The 25,277-nt window shown below is 51.4% G+C and overlaps 5 protein-coding genes across 5 annotated transcripts; 3 read left to right on the forward strand and 2 right to left on the reverse strand.

The window, feature by feature from the left end:
* The first annotated feature begins 5,434 nt into the window (after positions 1–5,434).
* On the forward strand, positions 5,435–8,264 carry VC83_05157 (uncharacterized protein). The gene is made up of 4 exons (XM_024468782.1): positions 5,435–6,030; positions 6,088–6,419; positions 6,501–7,092; positions 7,159–8,264. The coding sequence occupies exons 1-4, from the start codon at positions 5,964–5,966 to the stop codon at positions 7,866–7,868; spliced, it is 1,701 nt and encodes a 566-aa protein (XP_024323839.1). The 5' UTR covers positions 5,435–5,963; the 3' UTR covers positions 7,869–8,264.
* A 2,883-nt stretch (positions 8,265–11,147) lies between these two features.
* On the forward strand, positions 11,148–13,225 carry VC83_05158 (uncharacterized protein; the record flags this gene model as incomplete). The annotated part of the gene is made up of 3 exons (XM_024468783.1): positions 11,148–11,640; positions 12,654–13,042; positions 13,082–13,225. Exons 1-3 carry the CDS (start codon positions 11,397–11,399, stop codon positions 13,223–13,225), a joined length of 777 nt encoding a protein of 258 aa, XP_024323834.1. The 5' UTR covers positions 11,148–11,396.
* Positions 13,226–14,907: 1,682 nt separating this feature from the next.
* On the reverse strand, positions 14,908–17,378 carry VC83_05159 (uncharacterized protein). Its single transcript, XM_024468784.1, has 3 exons — positions 17,066–17,378; positions 16,888–16,980; positions 14,908–16,752 (listed from the first exon to the last, which is right to left on the reverse strand). Exons 1-3 carry the CDS (start codon positions 17,132–17,134, stop codon positions 14,935–14,937), a joined length of 1,980 nt encoding a protein of 659 aa, XP_024323835.1. The 5' UTR covers positions 17,135–17,378; the 3' UTR covers positions 14,908–14,934.
* Positions 17,379–17,658: 280 nt separating this feature from the next.
* VC83_05160 (uncharacterized protein) lies at positions 17,659–19,386 on the reverse strand. Its single transcript, XM_024468785.1, has one exon. The coding sequence runs from the start codon at positions 19,105–19,107 to the stop codon at positions 17,785–17,787; it is 1,323 nt and encodes a 440-aa protein (XP_024323970.1). The 5' UTR covers positions 19,108–19,386; the 3' UTR covers positions 17,659–17,784.
* Positions 19,387–20,876: 1,490 nt separating this feature from the next.
* On the forward strand, positions 20,877–24,970 carry VC83_05161 (uncharacterized protein). The gene has a single exon (XM_024468786.1). It carries the CDS (start codon positions 21,830–21,832, stop codon positions 24,014–24,016), a length of 2,187 nt encoding a protein of 728 aa, XP_024323969.1. The 5' UTR covers positions 20,877–21,829; the 3' UTR covers positions 24,017–24,970.
* The last annotated feature ends 307 nt before the right edge of the window (positions 24,971–25,277 follow it).

Below are 25,277 nucleotides of genomic sequence, written 5' to 3' on the forward strand. Positions count from 1 at the left end.
TCCAGAATTAAAGACGCGTTTTAATCGCGTTTACGACTTCCAAAGGGCCTTGTGCAAAGATCCTGAACTAATTGGCGCGTGGTTTCGACTAGTGGAAAATATGAGGGCAAAATATGGTGTTTTGGACTGCGACTTCTATAACTTTGACGAAACTGGGTTTATGATGGGTGTGATTTGCCCTGCAATGGTTGTTACCCGTGCAGATCGACTTGGCAGAGGTAAGGCAGTTCAGCCAGAGAATCGGGAATGGGCTACAGCGATTGCTTGTATCAACAGTGACGGCTGGAGTATTCCTCCATTTTTGGTAGTTAAAGGCAAGAATCATCTTGCAAATTGGTATACAGACGGCGGCCTTCCACACAACTGGGTTGTTAAACTGACAAGCAATGGATGGACAAACAATGAGATGGGTCTAGAATGGTTGAAACACTTCGACAAACATACTGCTGTTCGTGCAAGGGGTCCATATCGAATGCTGGTGTTAGACGGGCACGAGAGTCATGACGAGTTCCAAGAGTACTGCAAGGCACACAACATTATAACTCTTGGACTACCTCCCCACTCGTCTCATTTAACTCAGCCACTTGATGTCGGGTGCTTTAGTGTGTTGAAGCGGGCATATGGTCAGCAGATTGAGACCTTCATGGGCTCATATCAACCACATTACCAAGGTCGAGTTCTTTCTCGCCTTTAGAGCAGCATATCTGGAATCCATGACAGCCCAAAACGCCCAGTCCAGGTTCCGCGGAGCTGGCTTAGTGCCTTTCGACCCGCAAGCAGTGCTTTCAAAGCTTGACGTGAGGTTACGGACTCCAACTCCCTCTAGACCCTCTACTGCCAACACCAACCCTTGGGTCTCCCAGACCCCTTCCAACCCAACTGAAGCTCTTTCACAAACAACCCTCGTTCGAAATCGAATTGCCCGTCACCAAGGAAGCTCGCCAACTCCACTCTTCGGGACAGTTATTGCATTGGCAAAGGGTACGGAGCGACTAGCACATGAGAACACCCTTCTGTCTGTTGAGGTACGTACCCTTCGAGCAGCCAACGAAGCCCTTAGCAAACGCCGCAGGGCTAAAAAGGCTCGTGTCCGTGAAGGAGGTGCACTTATAGTAGAGGATGCACAGGCTATTATCGCACAGAAGGATGTGGATGAGCAGGTACGACGCGACGTACGTGCGGTTGGGGGTAGTCGCAAGGAGGGGCAACCGTCTAGGCGATGCTGTGGGATCTGTGGAAAAGCTGGTCATAATGCGCGAACTTGTCAAGAAGCTATAGATATGTCTAGTTCATCTGATTCCGCTTAGTTATAGTTAATTTAATATGTTATGGTTGATTTATTGATATTCAAAGTAGAATGCCAATGAAAAGTGTCTGAGGTACTGATATGTCCGACATACTGATAAACCACGTTAACCAAATATATATTAATCTATCTAAATACTACTTAAAGTATTAATTTAGCTATAAATTCCTCTTCTAGATCCTCTTCTTGTTCCTTTATAAAATCCCAACTCTTTAAACAAGCTATTACTCTAAAAACGTCTTTAGAAATGTAATGGTAGGTGCACTAGATGTGAGAATCTAGCCACCTAAGGGAAGGGATGGTTTTACTAAGACAACACACTGTCTTAGGAAATAGAGCCAAAGGGTTGTAGCTTAGACTATTCTACAATGCAGCAATCAGGTGTATGATGTAGTGAAGTGGTTTAGACAAGTTGTAACAAATGTTAAGTCTAAGAACTTAGGGGTAAGTTAGAGGTTAGCACCTTACTGACTTTTCAGAAACAAGGAATAACAAGATCAACGCTTGGAAGCTTGGAAAAGATGTAGAAGTATGTGATAGTCAATTTACTGTATTGCCTGCTTGCCCTTCTTAAGGAAAGGGCAATCCTCTTTATGCTAAAGGAAAGAAGTGTAGTTCTCTCATTTTCCATGACTTTCCATGACTAACTAGGCTTGGTAACTTGTAATGGTGGGTGCACCAGATGTGAGAATCTAGCCACCCAAGGAAGGGATGATTTTACTAAGACAACACACTGTCTTAGGAAAAAGAGCCAAAGGGTCATAGCTTAGACTATTCCACAATGCAGCAATCAGGTGTGTGATGTAGTGGAGTGGTTTAGACAAGTTGTAACAAATGTTGAGTCTGAGAACTCAGGGATACGTCAGAGGTTAGCACCTCACCGACTTTTCAGAAACAAGGAGTAACAAGATCAATGCTTGGAAGCTTGGAAAAGACGTGGAAGTATGTGATAGTCGATTTACTGTATTGCCTGCTTGCCCTTTCTTAAGGAAAGGGCAATCCTATTTATGCTAAAGGAGTGTAGTTCTCTCATTTTCCAAGACTTTCCATGACTTACCAGGCTTGGTAACTGTAGTCGACGTAAGAGAATCCCATAGAACCATCTCTTAGGTTCGTAGCCTATAGGAAGTAAAAGGAGGTCCAAGGTCAGAGTACCCCTATAGACAAATTATGTCATAGACAAATTATGTCATAGACAAATTATGTCATAGACAAATTATGTCATAGACAAATTATGTCATAACTTAACCAATCTTGTGGGTAGCTAAAGAGTGATGACATGTAATAAATCATAGAGGTTCGTAGGAGCTTTTAGAGCTATCGTTCATGCTCCTAGGCCTCTAGTTGGTAGAGATATGTCATGTGGTAGTATGAGTGATGTCATGTAATGAATCATAGAGGGTTGTAGAGATATGCTATGTGGTAATATCAGCCCAGTAACTAAGGAGCGATGATGTGTAATGAATCATAGATGGTTGTAGCAATCGTTGAGTAGTATTGCTCTTGTTGTTGGTGTGATAAGCCAAAATATGTATAGTGACTTGTAGGTTTGAGGAGGAGATTTCCAAGTTTGCTCTTGAGTTTGATAGCAAACTGAGTGCAACGAATGTCAGTATGACAAGAAGGTGGAATAGAAGACTCTATTAAGTTCAATAGATTTTGATGTGAGAACTAGGTAGTTTAAGCAGTTCGCCATGTAATAGATGCTTTGGTTTCTACTTTCTTCATCCCTTTTACTATGACTTGAATTGATTCCTTATTAGCCTGTATATTAACAATATTAATCCACTAGTCAACTGCATCATTATATGAAGAAGGAGGATCTTCTTCACTACTTTGTCCTTCTAGCAATAATGAGACTTCGCTCTAGCGATCTTGAATAAGACTGGTAATAACTCTTCTAAGAGAGTTATAGGTTAAACCTAGCAAGTGTTCTGCCTCCTTAGTTATAAGCTGCTAAAATGATCTATCTGTAATAACGCTATATATATCACTTTTTTAGACATAAAGCCAGAGAATCATTGTCTTTTAGTCTATTGTAATCCCCTTCCCCCCCCCCTTTTCAGATGTTATAACGCCATTAGCCTAGCTACTCTAAGCTAAAGCACTTTGAGCTGTAGCTGCTAGAGAGTCTTTGAGGATAGTAGAATCACTAGTTTCATCACTAGTTTTGGGCAATTCAAGCTAACGTTTGCTAGTAGTATCAGTAGAGAGTTTGTGAGGCAGCGGTTAGGTAGGCTAGGGCTGTGCTACAGGCACTTGATATTGCAATAGGGTTTGGTAAAAGCGTTTTTCATTATTATATATAACTATACAGTTGATAATGTATCTATAGCTTCATTTTCTGATGTTAGGTTTTACTTATTAATGACCTAAGCTGTTATAGTGTAGCAGCAAGATAATTAGCTTTAGACTACATTAGGAAATAGTAGCAACAGGGGGGGCACAAGGATTACAGTTACATCATTTCCTATCTAGGCTAAAGCTGCTACGCTGCTACACTCAAATTACGATACTGAAGTGCCTATTGATCTCGCTCCAGCAGCATGTCATACTGACATTTGTTGCACTCAGTTTGCTATCAAACTCAAGAGCAAACTTTTAAACCTACAAGTCACCATACATATCTTGGCCAACAATAAGAGCAATACTACATCATACACCTGATTGCTGCGTTGTGGAATAGTCTAAGCTACTGTTGTCTTCGTAAAATCCCTTCCTTGGGTGGCTAGATTCAGCAGAGTGCAGTGACAGCATCCACCCCTGTAAGCACTCACGTGCACACATCCCATCCGTCGTCATGCTCGTAGCATGCGTGCCTTCTTCCCACGCGCGCAAATCCTGCTCACCAACGCCAAGCCGGCGATAAGACTAACCCCCTCTTGGGGCGCCATCTCGTTTTAGCACCCCCAACTATACTTGATTGGGGATAGGGGATCAGGGGCGGCGTGGTTTCTTATCTGTGATGACAGCATTGAGTTACGGAGGCGACAGGGGGGGAGATAGAGGTTCGGGAGGGGTCGGGTGTGTTGGTGGCGAGGGGGGACGGGGAGGATCGGGAAGGGGGGGGCGCCTTGTCCACTGTGGTTGTGGGAAGAGAGAGTGCCGGATAGAGTACAGTGTACCTCCCTTCTGTGAGGGCGATGCGTATGATGCGAGAGTATCCAGTACAGTTCTCGACACAGTCATATTTCGGTTCAATCTTCAATGGGGTAATTTGCGGGTGGAAAGGGAAAAAGGAAAAAAGTACACTGTACCCCTGGTGTACCCCTCCCACCCACACAAAAACAGCCTCATCACAGCCACATCACACCCACACCCCAAGTACACACGACATCCCATTCTAGAAGCGACGCGGGCATCGATGGCGCCGGGTGGTCGAAATGCTTATTTGTGTGTGGGTGGAGAGAGATAAGCTTCCCTGTCCTCGCCCCCCAGCCGCATCGTCTTTTTTTTCCTTTCTCTACGTACTCCGTACAGCGAAAGTAGTACGGGGCTAACGAGAAGATACTTTGTTGGATGGTATATTTTGTAGGAGGAAGTAATGTACTGTTTGCCTACGACTACTACTAGACGACTACTACTAGACGACTACTACGACTACTACTAGACGACTACTACTAGACGACTACTACTAGACGACTACTACGACTACTACTAGACGACTACTACTCTACTTTTACCCTCAGCTTACACTAATGCTAATCTCTCGACAGGACGAGTGTCGTAGCCTTATCCACGTCTCTAATCAGCCGCTACACGCCCGCCCATTGGCTGCGACCGACCCCTCCACTCTCCAACTCTCCACTCTCCAACTCTCCAACTCTCCACACCCAACGACGACTAACCGCCCCCTACTAACCGCCTCCCTCCCCTCCTCCCTCCTCCCTCCTCCCTCCTCCCTCCTCCCTCCTCCCTCCTCCCTCCTCCCTCCTCCCTCCTCCCTCCTCCCTCCTCCCTCTAGCTCCTTCCATCTCTATCTCTGTCCTCTGCCATCCCTCCCTGCCCTTTCTACCTCTCTACTCTTCCCTCTTCCCTCCCCATCCCCATCCCCATCCCCTCCCAATCCCCATCCCCCATCCCTACCCACAAAAAACCCCCATCCGTCCCCCCCCCTCCCCCCACCCCATCCCGTCGACTACCGATTCCGGGCACACCGGGACATGGAACGAAAGGAAGGAAAGGAAAAAGAAAAGGAAACCCACTGCATCATATGCGGTCCGGAAAACCCCACAGATGCCACGGCGAGGGTGAGGAACCTAGACCCAGCCAGCCCCCAATGTTCTATTCGTGGCTGGGTTGGGTATCGGGGTCTGGGCTAAATACCTTCCTCCTCCCTCCTCCTCCCGCCTCCCTCCTCCCACACTGCTGCATTTCCAATCCTCGCGTGCCATATTGAAACTTGCCTTTGCTGCTTGAAACTACCCTGAGAAGAAGAAGAAAAATATCCCCACGACTGCAACTTCTTCCGTACGAGGACGACAACGCACACGATATACATATATCCCCCCAATTCTCCACCCGACACACATCCCGCCACTTGATCCTCCTCTCACCTCACGAATCCTCTCTTCAATCTCCAACGCAAAAGCCTGCCAGCGCCACCTCGAACACTTCACACCCCACGCGTCCTCTCTGAGGGCATCCGCCTGCAGACATGTCGTACACCGGCATTGGACCCCCCGTGCCCTTCAACGGCACCGAAGGCGATGGAGGAGATAGCAGTACGCCCTCCCCCAAAGTACCCCTCAAAACACGAGCAAAAACTCACACCCCCGCAGCAACAACCAACCTAAACCAATGGTACCAATCCGGCGACCAAGCCTTCATTCTCGTCGCCTGCTGCATGGTCCTTCTCATGATCCCGGGGCTGGGGTTCCTCTACTCCGGGCTCGCGCGTCGAAAGTCCGCGCTTTCCATGATCTGGGCCTGTATGGGCAGTTTCTCGGTGATTGTGTTTCAGTGGTATTTCTGGGGATACTCGTTAGCGTTCAGCCAGAGTGCGACGAATGGGTTTATTGGTGATCTGAAGCACTTCGGGTTGATGAAGACCCTCGGGGCGCCGTCGCCGGGGAGTCCGTTGATTCCGGAGTTGTTGTTCTCGTTTTACCAGGTATACTCCCCTCCCCCATTCTTCCCTTTCCACTATTCACAGTGAGAGAGAACATGGGAACACCGCACTAACAACCCCCAGATGATGTTCTGCGCCGTAACCGCCGCAATCGTCATGGGCGCCGTCGCCGAACGCGGCCGCCTCATCCCCGCCATGGTCTTCACCTTCTGCTGGGCCACCCTCGTCTACTGCCCCATCACCTGCTGGATCTGGAACTCCAACGGCTGGGCCTTCAAATACGGCGTCCTCGACTACGCCGGCGGCGGCCCCGTCGAGATCGCCTCCGGCTGCTCCGCGTTGGCTTACAGTATGGTCCTCGGAAAGCGTCAGGAGAAAATGATGCTTAACTTTCGCCCGCATAACGTGTCGCTCATTACGTTGGGCACGGTGTTGCTGTGGTTTGGATGGCTGGGGTTTAATGGCGGGAGTGCGTTTGGTGCGAATCTGAGAGCGGTTATGGCATGTTGGAACTCGTGCTTGACTGCTATGGTGGCGGCTGCCACATGGTGTCTTCTCGATTTCCGCTTGGCAAGGAAGTGGTCTATGGTCGGGTGGTGTTCCGGCTGCATCTCTGGCCTCGTCGCCGCCACGCCTGCTTCGGGTTTCATCCCACTCTGGGCCTCCGTCCTCCTCGGCGTCGTCACGGGCGTCGTTGCTAACTTCGCCACGAAGAGTATGTAGTTCCCCCCCTTCAATCCTCCCATTCAAAACAACACAAGCTAACGGATCGCCCTTTCAGTCAAATTCTGGATCCAAATCGACGACTCCATGGACGTCTTCGCCGAGCACGGCATCGCCGGCGTCGTGGGCCTCCTCTTCAACGCCCTTTTCGCAACCCCCACCATCATCGGCCTCGACGGCGTCAACACCGGCGTCCTCACCGGCGGCTGGCTCGTGCATAACTACCGCCAGCTCTATATCCAGGTCGCGTACATCCTCGCCTGCGGAACTTACGCCTTCCTCATGTCTGCTATACTCGCCTACACCATTAATTTCGTGCCGGGCTTGAAACTCAGGGCCGATGAGGCGGCGGAGTTGTTGGGCATGGACGACGATCAACTCGGTGAATTCGCATACGACTACGTTGAAGTCCGCCGTGATTACCTCGCCTGGACCCCTGCAAAAGAGGGGATGAGCCAGGTCGAGGAACGCATCGAACCCTCCGACCGCCACGGTATCCCCGAACACGGCGAGATGGCGTCACTGTCGGGCGCGTCGGGGATGGGTATGGATGCGAGTAGTAGGAGGGGGAGTGAGGGAGGGGGGGTGGCGAAGGGGAGCGCGAGCTCGGCGGTTGGGACGCAGGGGACGCTTGTTGGGGGAAGGCTGGGGGGGTTGGAGGAGGGTGTTGCGGTGGGGAGTGGGGAGATGAATGAGAAGGTTGAGATGGGGAGTGAGAGTGACCGCAGTGGGAGCAGAGGGGGGGTGGAGGGGAGGAGGAGTGGGTAGATGGTGATACCACTATCTGACCTTGAGGGAGTTGTACATTTTCTGTGCGAGTACGGACGGGCGTCTTCGATCTTTTTCAGCGGGTGTTCTTTCTTATCATCATCATCATACGCCATCTTTTCTCCATCATCATCGCCATCTACGCAAAGTTTCCTGGCATTTTTTTATCATTTTCATTATCGGATCGGTTGGGGAGCATGTTTGGGGAACCGGTTGCAAATATATATCCTGGGAAGGGGAAAGGAAAGGAGAAGAAGGGAGTTTCGTTTTGTTCAAGATACCAAAAGCACAGTCAGTCGCTCTCGTGCATACGAGCGAGGTGAAGTGGAAGTTGAAATTGGACGTGGAGAGGAAGGGAACAGGAGGGGAGAAGTTAGAAATATAAACACAAATCAAATTAATATCAAAAATCCAATCATCCCCCGCAGTGCCGTGACACATCTATCCCCCACACCCACTTCACGCGCCACAGCAGGGCGGGCCCGCCTCCCTTCTTGGTATCACTCGAAACAGACAGGTCGAACAGGGGTATGGCTGGTGAATACAGGGTTGACCGTGTGAGGGCGGGGTTGGTTGTGCTAAGCTGGGCTGCGCGGGGTTGTGGGGTGTGGAGTGTGAGATGGAGGCGGGGCTGTGGATGGATGGTTCGGTGGTGGGGTGTTGCTGTCGTTTCTGAGTCTGCTGTCACGGCCTCCCGGAGGGAGGGGACACAGCAGCATACCCATTCCGAAACCGCTTTCCCTATCCCAGCCACGTTTTCTTAATTGCGCATTCTTAACTGCGCTTTTGTTCTGTGGTGAAGGTTTGAGTTGGGGGGGGGGGTTGTTTTTATACTTGGGGTTTTGGGGAAAGGGGGGAGAAGAGGGGGGAGAAGAGGGGGGAGAAGAGGGGGGAGAAGAGGGGGGAGAAGAGGGGGGGAGGGTATTTGAATTTTATATCGAGGCATCACTCACACTCCATGTAGGAATCATGCGAACAACCTATCCATCCCCTCTCACCCCATCCTACGCGTCTCACCCACAAACAGCCGGTTTGGTTCGGGTTGTATAAATACCCCCTCCCCCGGCCCCACGTACAACAGACAAGTCAAACATCAACGCGATAGAAGACCCAGGTGGGGGTGGATGTGGGGCAGTTGGGGTGGCGGGGTCGTGAGTTGTGAGTGAGGAGGAGGTAGTGGAGAGAGTGTGAAGGGGGTGCTTTCGACAGGGTACTGTCGTTATATATGCTGTCGTCGTTAGTACCCTGCTGTCACTGCCTCCCTACTGTCACCCCCTTTTCCCATCACCGCCACACCATCACCACCCACGCCCCGCTTTTAGGGACAGGACAGCCATACATATACACCCATTCCGACACCCCTTTTCCGTACTTCTGCCCAGTTTCTGTTCAACTTTGTCGTAGTAGTTTGGCGAAATAAAATTGGGAAGGAGGAGAAGTTGGGGGGGGGGGGGGGTGCTTTTATACTCGAGGTTTTGGTTTAAGCGTGGAGGGGGTGGTGGATGGTTTTGTAGGAGGGAAGAGGGAGAAAGAAGGGAAAGGGGGCGGAAGATGGGGGTGGTTATTCGTGTTATAATATGAGAACGCAGGAATTGTATGAACCATCCCACATCCACATCCCCCATTCCCCTCCTCCGGCCCTCCCCCACCACCAACAACCGATCTGCTTTGGGTTGTATAAATACCACCCCCCCCCCCCCCGGGCCTCACGTAAACAGACAAGGCACACATCAACCTGGCAGAAGACCCTAGGTGGGGTCTCTGGGACAGTTGGAGTATTCGTGAGTTGTTAAGCGTAGGATTGCGGATGGATGGGTGGTGGATGGAGGGTGGTGAGGGGGTGTTGCTATCACTGGGTTATTGTTGTCGTTTCTGGTTCTGCTGTCGTTGATACCCTCCTGTCACCCCCTTCTCACCGACACGGCCGCAAACACAACTCCATCCTCACCTCACCCCATCCCGCCCTCTCGCACAACCCCTCTCTCGCGGAGGAGCAGGACGCAGCCGTTAACGTTTTGTAGTCGTGGCTATCATGCCGTCCACAGATACGCCGTCTATGAATTATTCCTCTTGTTAGATGGTGGAAAGAGAGGAGTGGGAGAGAGGGAGGGGGTTCTTTTCATGCTTGGGGATTTACGGGGGTTTGCGGTGGGAACGGTGTAAGAGGGGAGGGAGAGAAGAAGAGGGGGGGTTCGGATTTAATATCTATATAGGTAACCCCCCGGCAGCAATCGTGGGAATCACGTATTAAACCGAGCTATCCATCCCCTCTTCAACCCCTTCTACCCCTCCCCCCTTCTCCATCATCCGCCGATCCGATCCAGGTTTGTATAACCCCCCCCTCACCCCCCCCCAGCATCACTCGCAACAGGCAGGTCAACCACAGTGACCCCTAGGACCCAGTTGGTGTCTGTGGGGTGGCTGACGACACTGAGTCGTGGGTTGGGACGGTGAGTTGGGGTTTTGAGTGAGGGCGGGCTGTGGATGGGGGATGACGGGTTGTTGTTGCTGGTTCTACTGTCATTAATACCTCACTGTCGATACGGGTCTTACTGTCGTTGATAGTCTGCTGTCACCCCCTCCCCTCTCACACTACCTCTCACTCGCTAGCAGGGACCGCATGACACAGCTGTACGAGCACATTTGCACCGTTTGGTACCTTACTGTCTATAAGATGTGATCTTTGTGATCTTTGTGATCTTTGTGATCTTTGGGGTCTTTGATGTCTTGTCTTGTGGTGGGATCAGGGGCATAGGTTATAGTGCATCACTTATTGCTATCACCTGTTATCCACGTCCTCCCCATACCCCTATCCCTTTCGCAAACATCACCCGGACGACGAACTTCGGGGCCATAGCACCTATCCATTCCCCTCTACATAATATCTCGTGGTAACAAAAGCCATAGGCGCTCTATACCCCGTCTCCCCAGACCTCATCACCCTCTCAACCTGACATCTCCTCCACCCCCTTCATACGGCGCTTCAAGGCACCATGCATTATAGTCCCATCCATCCCCTCTCCCAGTATCCCCGCGGTTCTAGCGTCCGAGAAGGATAAATGGAAATCCAGATGCCGCAAACCGAGGATAACAACGTGACAGCAGAATCACATCGATACATGCTTGGCTGAGCAGAACGCCTACATTTCCATCTGGAGAATACTTGGGTAGCGGGTTGAGGGCGTTCTTCTTGTTTCTATCATTTTTGTTGGCTGCTGCCGTCGTTATCACTTTGCTGTCATTACACTTTTCTTGTCAATACCCCTATCCACACCGTTACTCCTTCATCACTGCCGTCGGCGCCATACACAACGCATTCGCAGAGCCATTCTTCCGCCTCTCGATCTCATCAAAGACGCATCGCCTCGCTACCTCTATGGATTGAGACGATGGTATCTTTCATCTCTTTTTTGTGATTCTACAACTGCGGTGGCTACAAATTTATAGGCTGCTCGGCCCTTGTTTGGTGATGGTGCTTGGAGTTTGGTTCAATGGGATGGGGGTTGACTTTGAGGAATCTATGGCGATATGAAACTATCTATACCAACACATGCAGCTACCACGGCGGCATCTATGGGGAATCGGCGTGCGCAGGTTGTACATAAACCCTTCCCACTCCACGATGCAGAGACTAAGGATCTACCTCCTCTGGTGACCCCTGGCCCATGGTTGTTCTGTGCGGGCGCGGGGTTTGGCATCGTGGTGGTGATGGCACGTTGGTATGCCGGTTTGGAGACGGGGGGGCGGGCTGCCGACTTTGCTGTTGCCGTCGGTTCTACTGTCGTTGCGCCTTTGCTGTTGCTGTCGTCTCTATCTCACCATCGACCCCCTCTTTCCCCTTTCTTGACGCGCACGCATAGCTCACCCCCCACAGCAGTTCATTGCCCTGACACAATTGTAACTCCTCCTTCATCAACCCATGCAGTTGTTTTGGTGACATATATGGGAGGCTTTGACGCTCATCAGATGTATCCAATTCCGACGCGAATTTATAAGATTTTCAACGTGAGTTGAATCGTGTTTAGGTTTGATAGGATCGGGGAGTCTACTAGGGAGCAGAGGATAATCTGAAGCATATGAAACTATCCAGGCTAAGTCCGACATTGCAGCGGCATCCATCGGCACAGGTGCAATCAGGTTAGATATAAACCCCTCCCACTCTACGATGACAAGATCCTTTATGAAGTATCTCGCAGAGGTAAATTGCCGTTTATTCAATTTTCTACCTATTGCCGCTAATTTGCAATGCCTTGTAGCCATCTGGTTCCATAGGCTCCATTCTTACCTTAACATATTACATCGCGGCAGATATATACCGAGCTTCCCTTCTTGATAATCTTTTGGCCAAGGCAGGAGAACAGGCAATAATCAACCCCTGACGTTTAGTTAAACTTTCTAAAGTGGGCATCTGAAACAAATAACTTGCTCCACTAATCAGACAGACTCTCCATCTCTTTTCCCCGCAATTTGAATCCATCTTCACCTCATGGCAACAGTTCCATCTTAATGAGGGTTTATCTACGGTGGAACTTAAATCAAAATTATAGATTATGTCCCACGACTGAAGCAAGAAAACTTGAGGAATTCTTCCGTTTCGCGATTCCCCTTCCCTAATTGAAATTAATGCGACGAGGGGATTTATTAAAAGGCATTACATTCCTCTGTCCCATTTTTCAACTACTCCTACTAGGTGTGCTATTCCTACCAAGTAAATCTATTATGAAATTGTCAACTTCCATGTCCGTTGGGACTCTAGTGCCACTGTGACCGAGGCTCAACGCACAGCCATTGCGAGCTCTCTCCAGACAAACGTCAAGAAATGGACCGACAATCTCACTGGGTTCATGGGCTGGCCTTACGACAACATTCCTGTCGGTGTAGTTGGGTGGGCGGCTAGAAACACGAACCTCCTCCAAGGTTCTACCTCTGGCATCGACGTCTATACCATGACAGATCAAGACGGTGTACCGGAGTGTGACCCCCGCTGTGGTCGCTTTTTCCACCAAGATAACAACTATGTCTCCTATCCAGGAGGAGCTGACCACCACTATGACGTGTCTCTTTGGCTCACAGCAGGAATGGATGGCGGTGCTGGTGGTGACTGGGGCCAACGTGTTGGGCGCGAGTATTTCTTGCCTGCTCTCGACAATCCGCACATTTGGCTACATGAGTTTGTAAGTTTTTGCTATCTAATTGGAGTGCTTACCATTCAGGGTCACACAATGGGGTTCGATGACTTCTATGACTGGACACCTACTGGTCAAACAAACTTCATCATGCTCGCGGGCAGCTCTCATATTACAGAGTTCGATACCTGGATGATGAGGGGTTTCTGGCGTCACGTCGCAAATCGATAGAGGGCTTTATCAATAACAGCTATGACTTCTGTAAATATAAGACGTTTGATAACACTTGACACGGCTACAGCCTTATACCTATGAGAGCAAGGCTCCTCTACTGCAAAGAGCCGCTTATTATTAGTAGAGAAAACCATTATAAGGCTGATTATTTTTAGCTGAAGGAGCTGATTTGATCCTTAATTAGCCTAATTGGTATTAGTTCTTACATGATATATGCTGTACGATGTGAATATAGCTCAGCTGAAGCGACTTCCCCAGCCATTTATAATAAAAGCCTAGAGTATATGCGTCTTAAATTCAACAACATCATCTTCAAGCCCATTCTTATTTTTCAAAGCTTGTGCATACGTTCTTACGAAGTATTTTGTCTCAAAATGCATCTCTCTAATTTCCAAGTCGCGTGTCTGCTATGTGCGACTGCCCTCGCGGCTCCCACGACTTCACCATCATCCCAAAACCTTGTTGATTCTGCGCCCAATCCAATCGGCACTCTTTATCCAACTTCTGTCCGGAACTATAAACGGCACGATCGCTGTGGTTCCAATTCCGTATTCGCTCGCACAGGAAATCATCCCATCCCAATATGGCATTCCGAAGAAGGCTATTAAATCCGCGTTGCCGGGATTCCCTATGTATCCTGTAAACAAGAGTGCCACAATGCGCATTGAAAATAGAGTAACTGACAACCCTCGTATCAGCTAATCATCCGGTCAATCCTCGATCACGACGTTGGTTTGAACGGGACTCAGCTTATACCAGATTTCCAAGCGAGTTTACCTCTTCTCCATACTCTTGCCAAACCTGCCCCTAACTCACAGACTGAAGTCCGTTCACATATTCTACCCATTTGTAGACCTGCTCGAGATGGTTGCTCAAGCTTCGTCTATGGAAATATCTCATCCTCACAGGGACGAATACGGCTGCAATCGAAGGATCCGAGGCATATGGCAACGTTTAAACGAGAAAATAATTCCTACACCTTCGCTCATTCCTGGAGGGGGTAGGAGATCTTCTTAAACGCATACACTAACGAGAGCGACAGCGCGGTAGTCAAAACTAAATCCAAGGCTCTTCCATCGGTTGGCCCGCGGCCACTTGAATTGTACATATGCCCAAACCTGTTTTAAAGTGTTATGCTAAACTCCATTCAAGCTATGTCAATGTAACGAACCAGCCCATCTTTGCCGGCGGCGTGAAGTGTGATCAACAGCAGATCACCTTCTTCAACACCACGCTTTCTACAGGCGCAAGACATCACGATTTCTGCCCCTTACTTGCCGTCAGACAGTACTTTCAGGGATGTTTTTGGCTTGAAGGTGGATGTTGCTTTTATCGAAAACAATCTCCTTGAGTGTCCTTCGCTGAATGGTTTATAGTCATGTTTGTATCCATGGCGCTAAATCTGTTCTGAGGGTTATGTGACTTCCTGCTGTGCTGTGCTATGCTTTGCTCTAGGGCGAAGATGGTGGATCAGCGGGGGTAATTTGGAGGGGGATAATCCGTAACTCATACATGCAAAGATACGCCAGCCACCTTTATAGATACGGTAGACGCATGCTTCTACCATGTCTAACCGTGACCTTAAAACGAACATTTTTTGGATTATATAGCATTATACATATCCCTCCCAAAATACCGCCCCTATCCCCAATTCCCCTTTCAATCCCCAACCCAAAACTCGCGCCCAAACTCCCCCTCCAACCTTCTCATAAACCCTCCGCCCCCAACGCCCGCTCATCACTAATCACATAACTCAGTACGCTCAAATCCCAATACTGCATCATAACTCGCCACCTCTTCACGCCCCTTCTCCTCCGCGCTATCCCCCCATTACCCCCCTCACCAAGTGAGCCCTGCAACCCAGGTAACCACTCCGGCATTGGCGAGACAGCCACGCCGTGTAGTCCTGTGGTAGGGCGTTCGCGGTTGCGGCCTTCTTGGGAGGCGAGGGGGAGGATGGTTTCGAGTCGCATTGTTGTTGCGGGTATAGATCCTCCGTTTTCGCCCTTCTTCCCTCCATTCCCGGTCTTTCTCCCATTCTCGTCCTTTCCTCCATTCCCGTTCTTTTCTCCATTCCTGGTCTTTCCTTCATTTCCCTCCTTACCCCCTCTGCTTTCTCGAACGCCCCCTTTCATTATCCTCACAATACCCACCCTTCCGACCTGCGACCCGATCACGACGCAACTAATCCCGTGCACTGGCACCGCCATGTTCAAGCGGTTGTAGAACTCCATCGGGTGGGCGAATGGGGCTGACGCATGAGAAGAATCCTGGCGCAGTAGAGGGGAACAGAATGTCGCTCTGCCCGTCGGAGGATACAGTGTTAATGCGTGTCTGTTGAGATGTAGTATGAGATGATGCGGTGGGACTGGAACGGGAAGAGGTGAGGTGGGTGAGTTGGTTGCGGAATCTTCGCTTTCTTCCTCGTCATCATCGTCACCATCCATCTCCTCATCCCCATCAAAATCCTCATCATCCATCTCATCCGCATCCAACAAATCCCCCCAATAAAGCCCCAAATCCACCCCCTCCACATCCGTCACATCCAACCCCCCTCCCGCCCCATACCCCCACGCAAAAAACCCCCCTGGATAATCATCCACACTCTCCCTCGCCCCAACTCTCTGACCACGGACCACCGCAATCGAGCGACTGATATCCCATTCCCCCTCCCTGTCCCCAGGTGTACATCCAAACGCCTCTTCCACCTCCTTCGCGCCGCGCCCAAACTTGTCATCCAGCACAAGCACCCCCCATCCCTGGGGCTCGCGCCGCCAATTCACACCCCCCGGCGACGTAGGGATCCTTGTCTGCACGCCCCAATCCCAAAGCGAGAGAAACCACAGCGCCCCCCTAATATCCGAGGCGACGACACTATCCGCCTCTCCCCCCGGCGTCGACGTGAACGCGATGGAAGGGATATTATCCCCCCGCGTCCCCAACCGTAAGCACAGCCGGAAATTGTCGCAGCGAGATGGCGGGGAGGGGGGGAGTGGCGAGATCAAGGGGAAGTTGGATAAGGGGCGGCAGAGGGATGGCGAATGAGGGCGCGAAGGGGAGGGGGCGGCGGAGGAGAGCGCGAAGGCGAAAACTTGGACTTCATGCTTGTTGGAGCTTACGGCCAGGAGGCGCGATTGGGAGTGGATTGCGAGGCCCCAGGCGCTGATGCTGACGTTTTCGTGGAAGAAGGAGGCTGGTTGTGGCGATGTGAGTGGAGGGGTACTGGAGGGTGGAGTGGACGGAGGCGTGGAGGGAGTGGTGAGCGTGGCCCGGTAGACGGGCGTGGTGTAGTATGCGAGGACGTCGCCGTCGGCGCAGGCGCAGAGGATGATCTCACGGGTGCCGAGGTTGCCGACTATGAGATGGTTGATGCTGTGTGTGCTGTAGGCGTCTTTGTCGCGGAGGGCGTCGGCTTCGGGGGTGGAGGGGAGGTCGAGGATGAGAAGGGGTTCGGTGGCGAGGAATTGTTGGGGGCCGGTGGGTTTGTAGATGTGGATTTTGGAGCCGTAGGCTACGATGTACATCTTTGACGGTGCGTTAGTGAGGGGATTCATGGGTGGGAGGGGAGACTTGTTGAGGCGTCGAGGCAAGACTGGACCAGAAGATGAGGGGCTCCAACACAGATTCGACCACAGTTTGACGGATGAGGGCTTGCTCACATTATATACCTGCGAAAGCGCAGTAAGATTCATACCCCACGTCGCACATCGTGGGATCTCTATATCATTATCATCCACATATTTCCTCGGGTACTATCACAACTCATCAGCTCAGTTCAGCGTCGTCCATGCATCGCACCTCCAAGGTTACATGCAGAAATTACGAGGAGTAACTTACACGATCACGTCCGCTCTGGTGGCCCAGAGGCTTCACGGTGATTTCTTCGAAACCGCTGCGCGGACTCATAGCGAGCTAGATGCATGCTTTGGTGAGAAGCTGTTGGTAGAAAGTGTATCTGGGGTCGTAGAGTGAATCGTCAGTTTGGTTTCCGCGTTTGTGATGCTAGGGCGAGGCTGGCGACGAGGCTGGCGACGAGGCTGATTGACGTCGGATCCTGGTGGGACATCTTGGTTGTAATTGCAGTGAAGCCTTGATATAAAGATAATTTCCAGACTAACATATATATCCTTCTGGCCTGGGGACTATGTGTGAGGTTTCTGTAGCTGTAGGATTCAATTGAACAGGGCTGGGATTTTTATCCTTATAAGTCGGGCATATTTCTTGTCTGGTAGTAGGTCAGGCTGGGTGCTGGGGTTAACTCGGAAGGCTCGTTTTGAGCTCAGCACCCGCCTTGAGCTCCGGCTATTTTATGCAGACGTGGCCGGTTCCCTGCTACCGAAGAGGAGAATGAAGAATCTTGTAAGATTAAGTTAACCTCTGTTACAATTTGTTCTCTATAAGCGCCTTAAATCACGGAGAAGTGCATTTACCTCTCCCCACCAGCCAGCACAAATCGTAAGGTCGTCCGGTGGTACAAAATGCGAACCTTCCATGCCTTAGAACCGTAACTCCCTCAGCTCTCACATAGAAGGAAGAGCGAGCCACAAAAGCAAGCCTCAATGCTTTTTCTTCATCAACTCCAGCATATCTTTCATCCTGTAGTCCAACACCGGTGTCTCCCAATCATCCTCCACCAACGAATACGTCTCCTCGTCGTCATCTCTTGGCTTCCTGGGATTGATAGCCCAATACGCGAAATCCGCATCAATCTTCTTCAAATACCTCATCAAGTGGCGCCAGTATCTCGCATCCCCCTCCCCCGGCTTCGCTGGTGCTCCAAACTCCCCAACCCACACAGGCGCAATGTCCCCCTCAACCAGATACCCCCAATTCTCCCTCATCGACTTGACAAACGACGCATACGGCCTTTTCGCATACCGGCCATCCCGACTCCCCCACCCCGACCAACTATACACATGCGACGAATACACCACCCTCCCCGGCACCACTAGCCTAACTGGCCTCTCCCTCACCTCATTCAGGAAATTCTGCGAGCCCAATCCTCCAACCACAATCAACCAATCGCTCCTCATCCCCAACAACCTATTCCCCGCCCTCTCCGCCGCCCTCGCCCACCTCTCCCAACTCATCGTCCCCCAAAGCGCCCTGACCTCATTCCTCAAATCCGCAGCGATGACCAGGGGATTGTTCACATGCGGTTCCATAACCGTGACCCAGTTGTCCACCCATCCCGACTCGGACTGGTGGATCCGACATGCGGATGCCGGCAGGTGCGTGTTGTACCACAGCCCATCGCACGGATTGGCGCCGCAGCACCACGTCGCATGCGTAATATGGTTATTAACCACAACCGCCAGACCCTCCTCCGTGAGGGCGTTGATCACAGCTTCGAAGATGTCTAAGGCGCGGAGGTTGACGAGGTCGGGGTTCGCGGCGAGCAATGACGGGGGGATGCGAGGGTTGGTAACGACCATTTCGTCTGAATAAGGCAATCGCACACTATTAAACCCCAACTTCCGGATCGTCCTCGCGATAGCAGAGCGGTGCTGTATATCCAGCCCCGAGGGCACGAAGAGCTCATCACTCCCACCGTACCAATTCACCGACGCGAGCTTGATGGGTTTATCATCCGCATCGAGGATGTGCCGCCCGCTTGTGCGGAGCGGCGTCGCGGTAATGAGCGCGCTTGCGTACGATACGAGTTCGGAATCATTGCCCTTGATGCATTGCACGAAGAGGTCGATCTCGGGTGGCGGGACCCAGGGGTTGGAGAGCGCGGATTCGGCGCTGTGCCAGGTGAACATCACGTAGAGACCCGCTACCAGAAGGCAGCTCAGGAGGATGGGACTGAGCATTGGCATCGTGGGCGTTGCAGGGAGGGTGTTTGGAGGGGTCGGGGGACTATATCGTGAGGCCATCACGGTGGAGTGGAAATGTGATACAGTAGGTGAATACTCGCTCGGGATCCTCGGATGGCCTGACAACTGTCCTTACAACTGTTTGGCCTTTTTGAGCCAATCCAGGGCCGGATACAGGTAGACTAGGCAGCTGTCGGACGAGAGAAGTTGTTCTTACGCTGGTATGAAGCTAAAAAAAAATAGGGTGACGTTTAGCTTTCTTCATCTTTCATAATCGATGACGACAATTGTGTCGAATGATTGTCGCCGGAATAAGATAGGCCCTTGTCAACAATAGGCGCCTATTTCTTGGAGCTGTGATTCTGGCCCCAAGAACCAGGCAGAATCAGGCAACAACATCCTGAAACGTTGTTGCCTGATTCTGCCTGGGATGGATTAGGGTAGTTTCGTACATACTGTAGGATCTCCGAGCCAAACTTTGAAAAGCACGTGACCATATCGTTTAAGCGCCGCGAAACGAAGCTAGCAAGTGATAGAGTAATGATGCGCGCCCACCGATGATACGCGCCAGCGATAAGATTGTCAGCGGCAAAACGAAACCTCTTGTCTTTATTTAGATCAGCTGGATGGAGTCGAGAAGGATGGGCGGCTGCCATGGGGGCTGATCCTGAGAGAGCGGAAGGATCAATTAAGTAGGTGCCTTGGCGAGCTGTTCATGATGAGGTGGCCGCACGTCATGGCCGATAGATAGCCCGGTCACTGGATGCAGGTATAGTATAGGCAACCCCCGATACTCGAGAGTATGTTAGCATGTCTGACCTGCTGGTGATGAGAATAGGCGCTCGCTCCACTTCACTCTACACGACACTGCGAGTTTGTTGGACTTTGTCATGCTTTATGCGTTCGTTGGACGTCGTCATCATAATCCGGCGGAATAAGGTCGTGGGGTGCCTCACACTATCTCCCTCTTCCTCTCTCCCTCAACTATCCGAGGTAGATGTGGCTGAGTGAGAAAGCTGTGAGGGGCAAGAGACAAGAGACTGCTCCATATGCACCGTCGTGCAGCAGGTGTAACCCAAGGAGTGCGTGCAGCACAGCACCGGCCGGTCAGCAAAGGTGATGAGAGCGACCAGAGAAGGTCCGCGCCAAAGACACAGCGAATGGGAGCGCAGGGAAGACTGGATAGGGACCTGGGGAAACGAAGCCCTGATGCTGATGGGAGGGCCAAGAGGGAGTTGTTGAGTGGTGCTGTCTGTGTGTGGTAGGAGGAGCGTTATACCACACAGTCTCCACGACTGCATTTTCGTGTTCCTGTCAGGTTCCTGTCAGGTTCCTGTCAGTTCCCGTCAGGTTCCTGTCAGGTTCCTGTCGCGTTGCTGCCGCGATGTGATCACAGTGGTACTTTGCCAGGATTGGGGATAGGTGGAGTGGAGATGGTACTTTGTCACATGCAGGCGGACACATACAAGTGGATGTACCATCCCCTCTTTCCCATCCACTCACAGGCCGCCTCCACGAGTCCCGCTGTCCCACGCCGGTCCCACAACGCTCCCACAGTTTGTGATGTCGAGCGGCCCATCCCAGCCCTTCCCAGCCATGCCACCTCTCTTTTCCCAGCATCAGCCCCTGACTAGCAGGCCGTACCCTGCTAGTGTCGTTACAGATATGCTCCTCTCTTTCCCAATCCTGTCGTGCTTTGGTGATTTCTGGTGGCGTTTCCTTCGTTTCCTGCGTTTCCTGCGTTTCCTGGCTGATTTCCTTGTACCAGTCTACCAGCGTTATTGGTGAGAAGTACGAGTCTTGTGCTCAACAGTCCGCCCAGTCGACGAGGACGAGTTACCCAGTCACGTAGTGCTATCCTCGTATACCGCCGAGGTACCTGCTCGAAAAGGGTCTCTTCCCGCCTGCGCTACAGGTATCTATGGTATCAATTCAAAGCTCACGCTTGAGCTAAGTTAAGGGAAAAGGGCCTCACTCACAAAGGTCACTTCTGTCCGCCGTTATACCATCAAACCGTGCTACCGGCGATATTCATAGCACTGTTCGGCTTCGAAACTACTCCCAGCGTTTACTCCGTGACATGAGACTTAGCGAGGATCACAAACAGAAACCCAACCCAACGTTTCCCACTCCTCTTCGTACCCGCTCACATGCGCCCGCTGTTTCGGAGGAGGCGGCCCACCTGTTTTGTGAAATAGTCCATCCCCAAGATCCTGGGAAATAGTGCTCCTGCCGAAACAACTTTCCACGACCATCTCCAGAACCTGCATCACCTTCCTCAGTCGGTCCTCCATCCTCGCCCATCGACATCTCCCTCTGTTTCCACGACGTCGGGTAAATTGGAACAACCCTTCCCGATCCTCTGACGGATCAGCTCGTCCTCCGGTTTCTAAACGACGTTTCGCTCGAAGACAACGCCGAGTCGTGCTGCAGGTGAAGACATCGATTGTTTCGGCCGTGTGTTCTGCTTCGCTGAATCAACTGAAAACAAGCCCTCACTCCCGCTTCAAACACTCGACTCCGAAGCCAGCCTCTTTATTGTACACATTGATAGACGACCTGGGGATCCAATTTTTCGAACTCTCATCTCCGGGAGCAAACATTGAACTCCCTCCACCTTGAACGACCTCCCTTACTCGGATACAGGACGACATTTTACACTGACTATCCTGCGAAGTTGCCAAATTGCCAAAGCCATGTTCCAATAGATATACACGACCCCCGATTTTATTACTTTGCGGAATATCTCAGCTGAGATTATACACCCTCTCGTCGATATACGATGTCGATGTCACTTCCCGTCCCAGCAGTCCCGCTCAGCGGCTGCTCCACTATCTACAACAATACCCTCTACACCTATTCCGCCGACGCATTCCAAGCACTACCATTAGATAAGGGAGCCTCATGGGAGCAATTACCTGCAGGCGTCTCTGTGACCGGAGCAGTCTGCGTGCAAGCCACCTCACATAATGCGTCGTCGCCAGCGGCCCTCTACATCGTCGGAGGAAGCGCAAATGCATCGGGGACGAGTTATCAAGGCCTCCAAAGATATATTTTCCAAGATAGCACCTGGGAGTCTATCTCGCTCTCATCGGCAGTAACGCAGAACCGCCTATACCACAACGCCATCTACCTCAATGCTTCATCCTCGATATTCATATATGCTGGGAATCAAGATGGCACGAAGCAGCTTAGTTCGGAATCATTCACCATCTCGACCATAGCGCCGTATGAAGTCCGATCTTTCCCATCAATCGCCCCACCAGGAACTGAGCCCATGCTACTTACCTGGTCCGATAGCCAAGCTGCCATGCTTGGAGGAAGCGACGCCAACACGAAAGTCATGTTGTTCAAGCAAACCACCGACCCGATGTTGGCATGGGAGGACTCTAAAATCACACTGGACGCCCCGTTGAAGAGTGACGGGACCGTGAAGACTGCCATTGTCAACGGCGATGATAAAAGCAAAAGTCTATATACGTTCGATATGACTGTGTCACCTAATTCGGTGAACCGAATGCTATTGGTTGACCAGAATGGAAAACCCATGACCAATGCCAAAGCCCTCAAATCACGGAGTTCCAACGAAGTTCGCGACATTGCTGAGAGAGCTACCCTCACAGCCACGGATTGGCCACCATATAACGTATCACTTGCCCCGAAAACCACACGCACCAAATACTCAATCGCACAAGATGCGGACGATCGCATTATCATCTCCGGGGGTAACAAGGACGATGTCTTGTCCATATTCAAGGCAAGGGAGAATTCGTGGGAAAACGCGGCTGCGCTTCTATCCAAGGCACAGGTTCCGATCGGAACTCAAAACACGCCCACGTCAGTTTCCAAAGAAGCTCCAGCAGCTTCTTCAAGTGCAGCAGTAGCTGCAGAAGCTTCTTCGCAACTCAGACGCAGACTTCTGGGAATTATCATTGGCTCTGTGGGAGGATTTGTTGTGATAGTGCTGGCCATACTCTTCTGCATTAGGAGGAGGCGCAAGCAGCGCGTGTTCGCCGAAGCGGGCCACCAAAGGAGAGCGAGTGGTATCCCCGATGAGAAAGACCCGATGGAATTTGCAGACCGTGGAATGCGCTTCGACCCTACCAAACGCTACCAGGAACATGCTCCCAAGACCTCACAAGCCTCATATTCATCAATGACCATCTTGATGGGGAAGATTAGTTCGACACAGCAACCGGCTCTCGGCAGAAGAGGCGGCAGCAATAGTAGCACCGCTAGCAGCAACTTCAACAAGAACTACAAGAACACGATCAGCAAGCCCATCCCCCAGGGTAGCGCAGTACCCGAAACCTACGCACGAACCGAACGCCCACCAGTCGTCGGCGGCTCAAACGCGGGACCAACACCCCGACCCCGCGGAAGCGGCGTAAACCGCCAAGGAAGCACCCGCCGCAGCTCAGGATGGAACCGCTACTGGTCCGGCGGCAGCGCCCTTAACGTCCTCGGCTTCGGCAATAAACGCGCCACATACGGCTCCCAGTCCGACCAGGGCTCCATGTACTCCGAGACCGCGCACTCTACCCGGGGAACCCAGCAATCCGCCATGGTGCCTCCGCTGAACTTAGGGTCGCAGAAGGGACGCCTCAGCCAGGTCGCCTCGGGGAGTCCGACGATCGCGCACCAGGAGAGGAATTTACCCTTGGAGGAGGGGATGTCGGGTAAGATCGAGCGTCCGCACTCGGCTGTTAGTAGCGTGTCGAGCTATGGCGATCTGAGGGATGCATATCCGGGGGTGGCGTCGAGTATTAATGAGGAGCATCAGACGTGGACGCCGGTGGGAGGAGAGAGGGGGTGGAATCAGGGGGAGCGCGTGGCGAGTAGCTCGTATACGGAGAGTCAGTATGGGACGCCGCGCGCGACGATGGTGGAGGGGAGGAGTGGACATCAGGGGCTGAATGAGCAGTCCACGGATATGAGTTGGTTGAATCTGGGGGACAACAGGCATTGAGGAGGCAGGCAGATGAATGTCTTTCACTGTCACTGTCACTCTTACCGCCCTCACCGCTGCTGCCGCCGAAATAAATCACTCACTCACTCACTCACGCCCACACACTCTCTCTTGTCGAAACGGGTTTTTTTTGGCAAGGGGGAATAAAAAGCAACTTTAGACCGACACTTTTACCTCACGCACACACACACACACTTTTTGAGCGCCCACATTTTTTTGTAGCATGTCGAAGCGGCGCGCGCAAGGTTTTCGATATCATAGTTTTCGGCGCATCCGTCCTTGCCTTTGCACACTCTAGCGAGCGAGCGAAATCTGAGAAAGCGGGAATCTGGATGCGGGATCACAGGGGATAATTATTCGATTTTTTTGGGGGGGAGGAGTTTGGAGTTACACCTTTTGTTTTGTGTATGGAGTTTATGATGGATATGATTTGTATGGGTATCATAGGGAGTTTTTTTAACAACTACCTGACTGGCTGATCTGACAACTGTGTTGTTCTGTTTTTTTCTTGTTACTTGGCTACGCTTTTTTTGTTTGTTTGGGCTTGCAGATACGGAGGGGGCGAATACCAGATGCTTGGGTCCAGGGCATACCAGAATCTGTGGATGGGAGAGGGATGAGGAAGGATGGGAGAGGGGCGAATACAGTGTCGGGGGAGAAGAGAGAGAAGATGTGTGAGATGAGATGTAGGCGCTGGATAGTAGATGGAAGAGATTACTGTAGCCTACACTTACATATCTTCCTTACTACGGTGGATCCGTAATGGAGGCGGGAAGAGACATATTTCCAACAACCCAACCCAACACCAAAGTGCCTCCCTCATCGTGACTTCCCTTTGTCTGTCCTATCCTATCCCCTTCTTCCTTGTACCTCCGAAGACCTTCACCTGTACCTGCATTCCCATCTCCCCCACTATCAATCGCCTCCTCCCTCCCGCTCACTACGAAACCTCCCGCCCCGCCCGGCCCAGCCGTGCAGGGAAATAACATGCAGATGAAATGAGATGGGATGACATTTTCAACCTACTAGAATGGATGGAAGCCCACCCAGACCACCCAGCTGACAACCTAGTTAGAGGGAGGGAGATATGACCCTAGTTCGATATTAGATGTGCATGTGAACGCCCGCCAAGCAGCCTCGAGAATGCTGGACTGGGCCGCCTCGTACATAGCCTTGTCGGGGGTCTTGCCACTCACATCTAGCCACTAGGCCACTTCAGCAGCGCTCCGTTTAGGACATCACTTCTGTTACACATTAGCAT

This window comes from Pseudogymnoascus destructans (assembly GCF_001641265.1).
Source record: "Pseudogymnoascus destructans isolate 20631-21 unplaced genomic scaffold scaffold_11, whole genome shotgun sequence".
Classification (NCBI taxonomy): domain Eukaryota; kingdom Fungi; phylum Ascomycota; class Leotiomycetes; order Thelebolales; family Thelebolaceae; genus Pseudogymnoascus; species Pseudogymnoascus destructans.

Excerpts from the sequence above, each read along its gene's own strand:
- VC83_05157 (XM_024468782.1), top strand. The coding sequence starts at position 5,964 with ATGTCGTACACCGGCATTGGACCCCCCGTGCCCTTCAACGGCACCGAA. Across the intron at positions 6,420-6,500 it reads TGTTGTTCTCGTTTTACCAG|ATGATGTTCTGCGCCGTAAC; the intron begins GTATACTCCCCT and ends AACAACCCCCAG. Across the intron at positions 7,093-7,158 it reads TGCTAACTTCGCCACGAAGA|TCAAATTCTGGATCCAAATC; the intron begins GTATGTAGTTCC and ends TCGCCCTTTCAG.
- VC83_05159 (XM_024468784.1), bottom strand. The coding sequence starts at position 17,134 with ATGAGTCCGCGCAGCGGTTTCGAAGAAATCACCGTGAAGCCTCTGGGC. Across the intron at positions 16,981-17,065 it reads ACCAGAGCGGACGTGATCGT|TACCCGAGGAAATATGTGGA; the intron begins GTAAGTTACTCC and ends GAGTTGTGATAG. Across the intron at positions 16,753-16,887 it reads CGCTTTCGCAGGTATATAAT|ATGTACATCGTAGCCTACGG; the intron begins GTGAGCAAGCCC and ends GCACCGTCAAAG.
- VC83_05160 (XM_024468785.1), bottom strand. The coding sequence starts at position 19,107 with ATGGCCTCACGATATAGTCCCCCGACCCCTCCAAACACCCTCCCTGCA.
- VC83_05161 (XM_024468786.1), top strand. The coding sequence starts at position 21,830 with ATGTCGATGTCACTTCCCGTCCCAGCAGTCCCGCTCAGCGGCTGCTCC.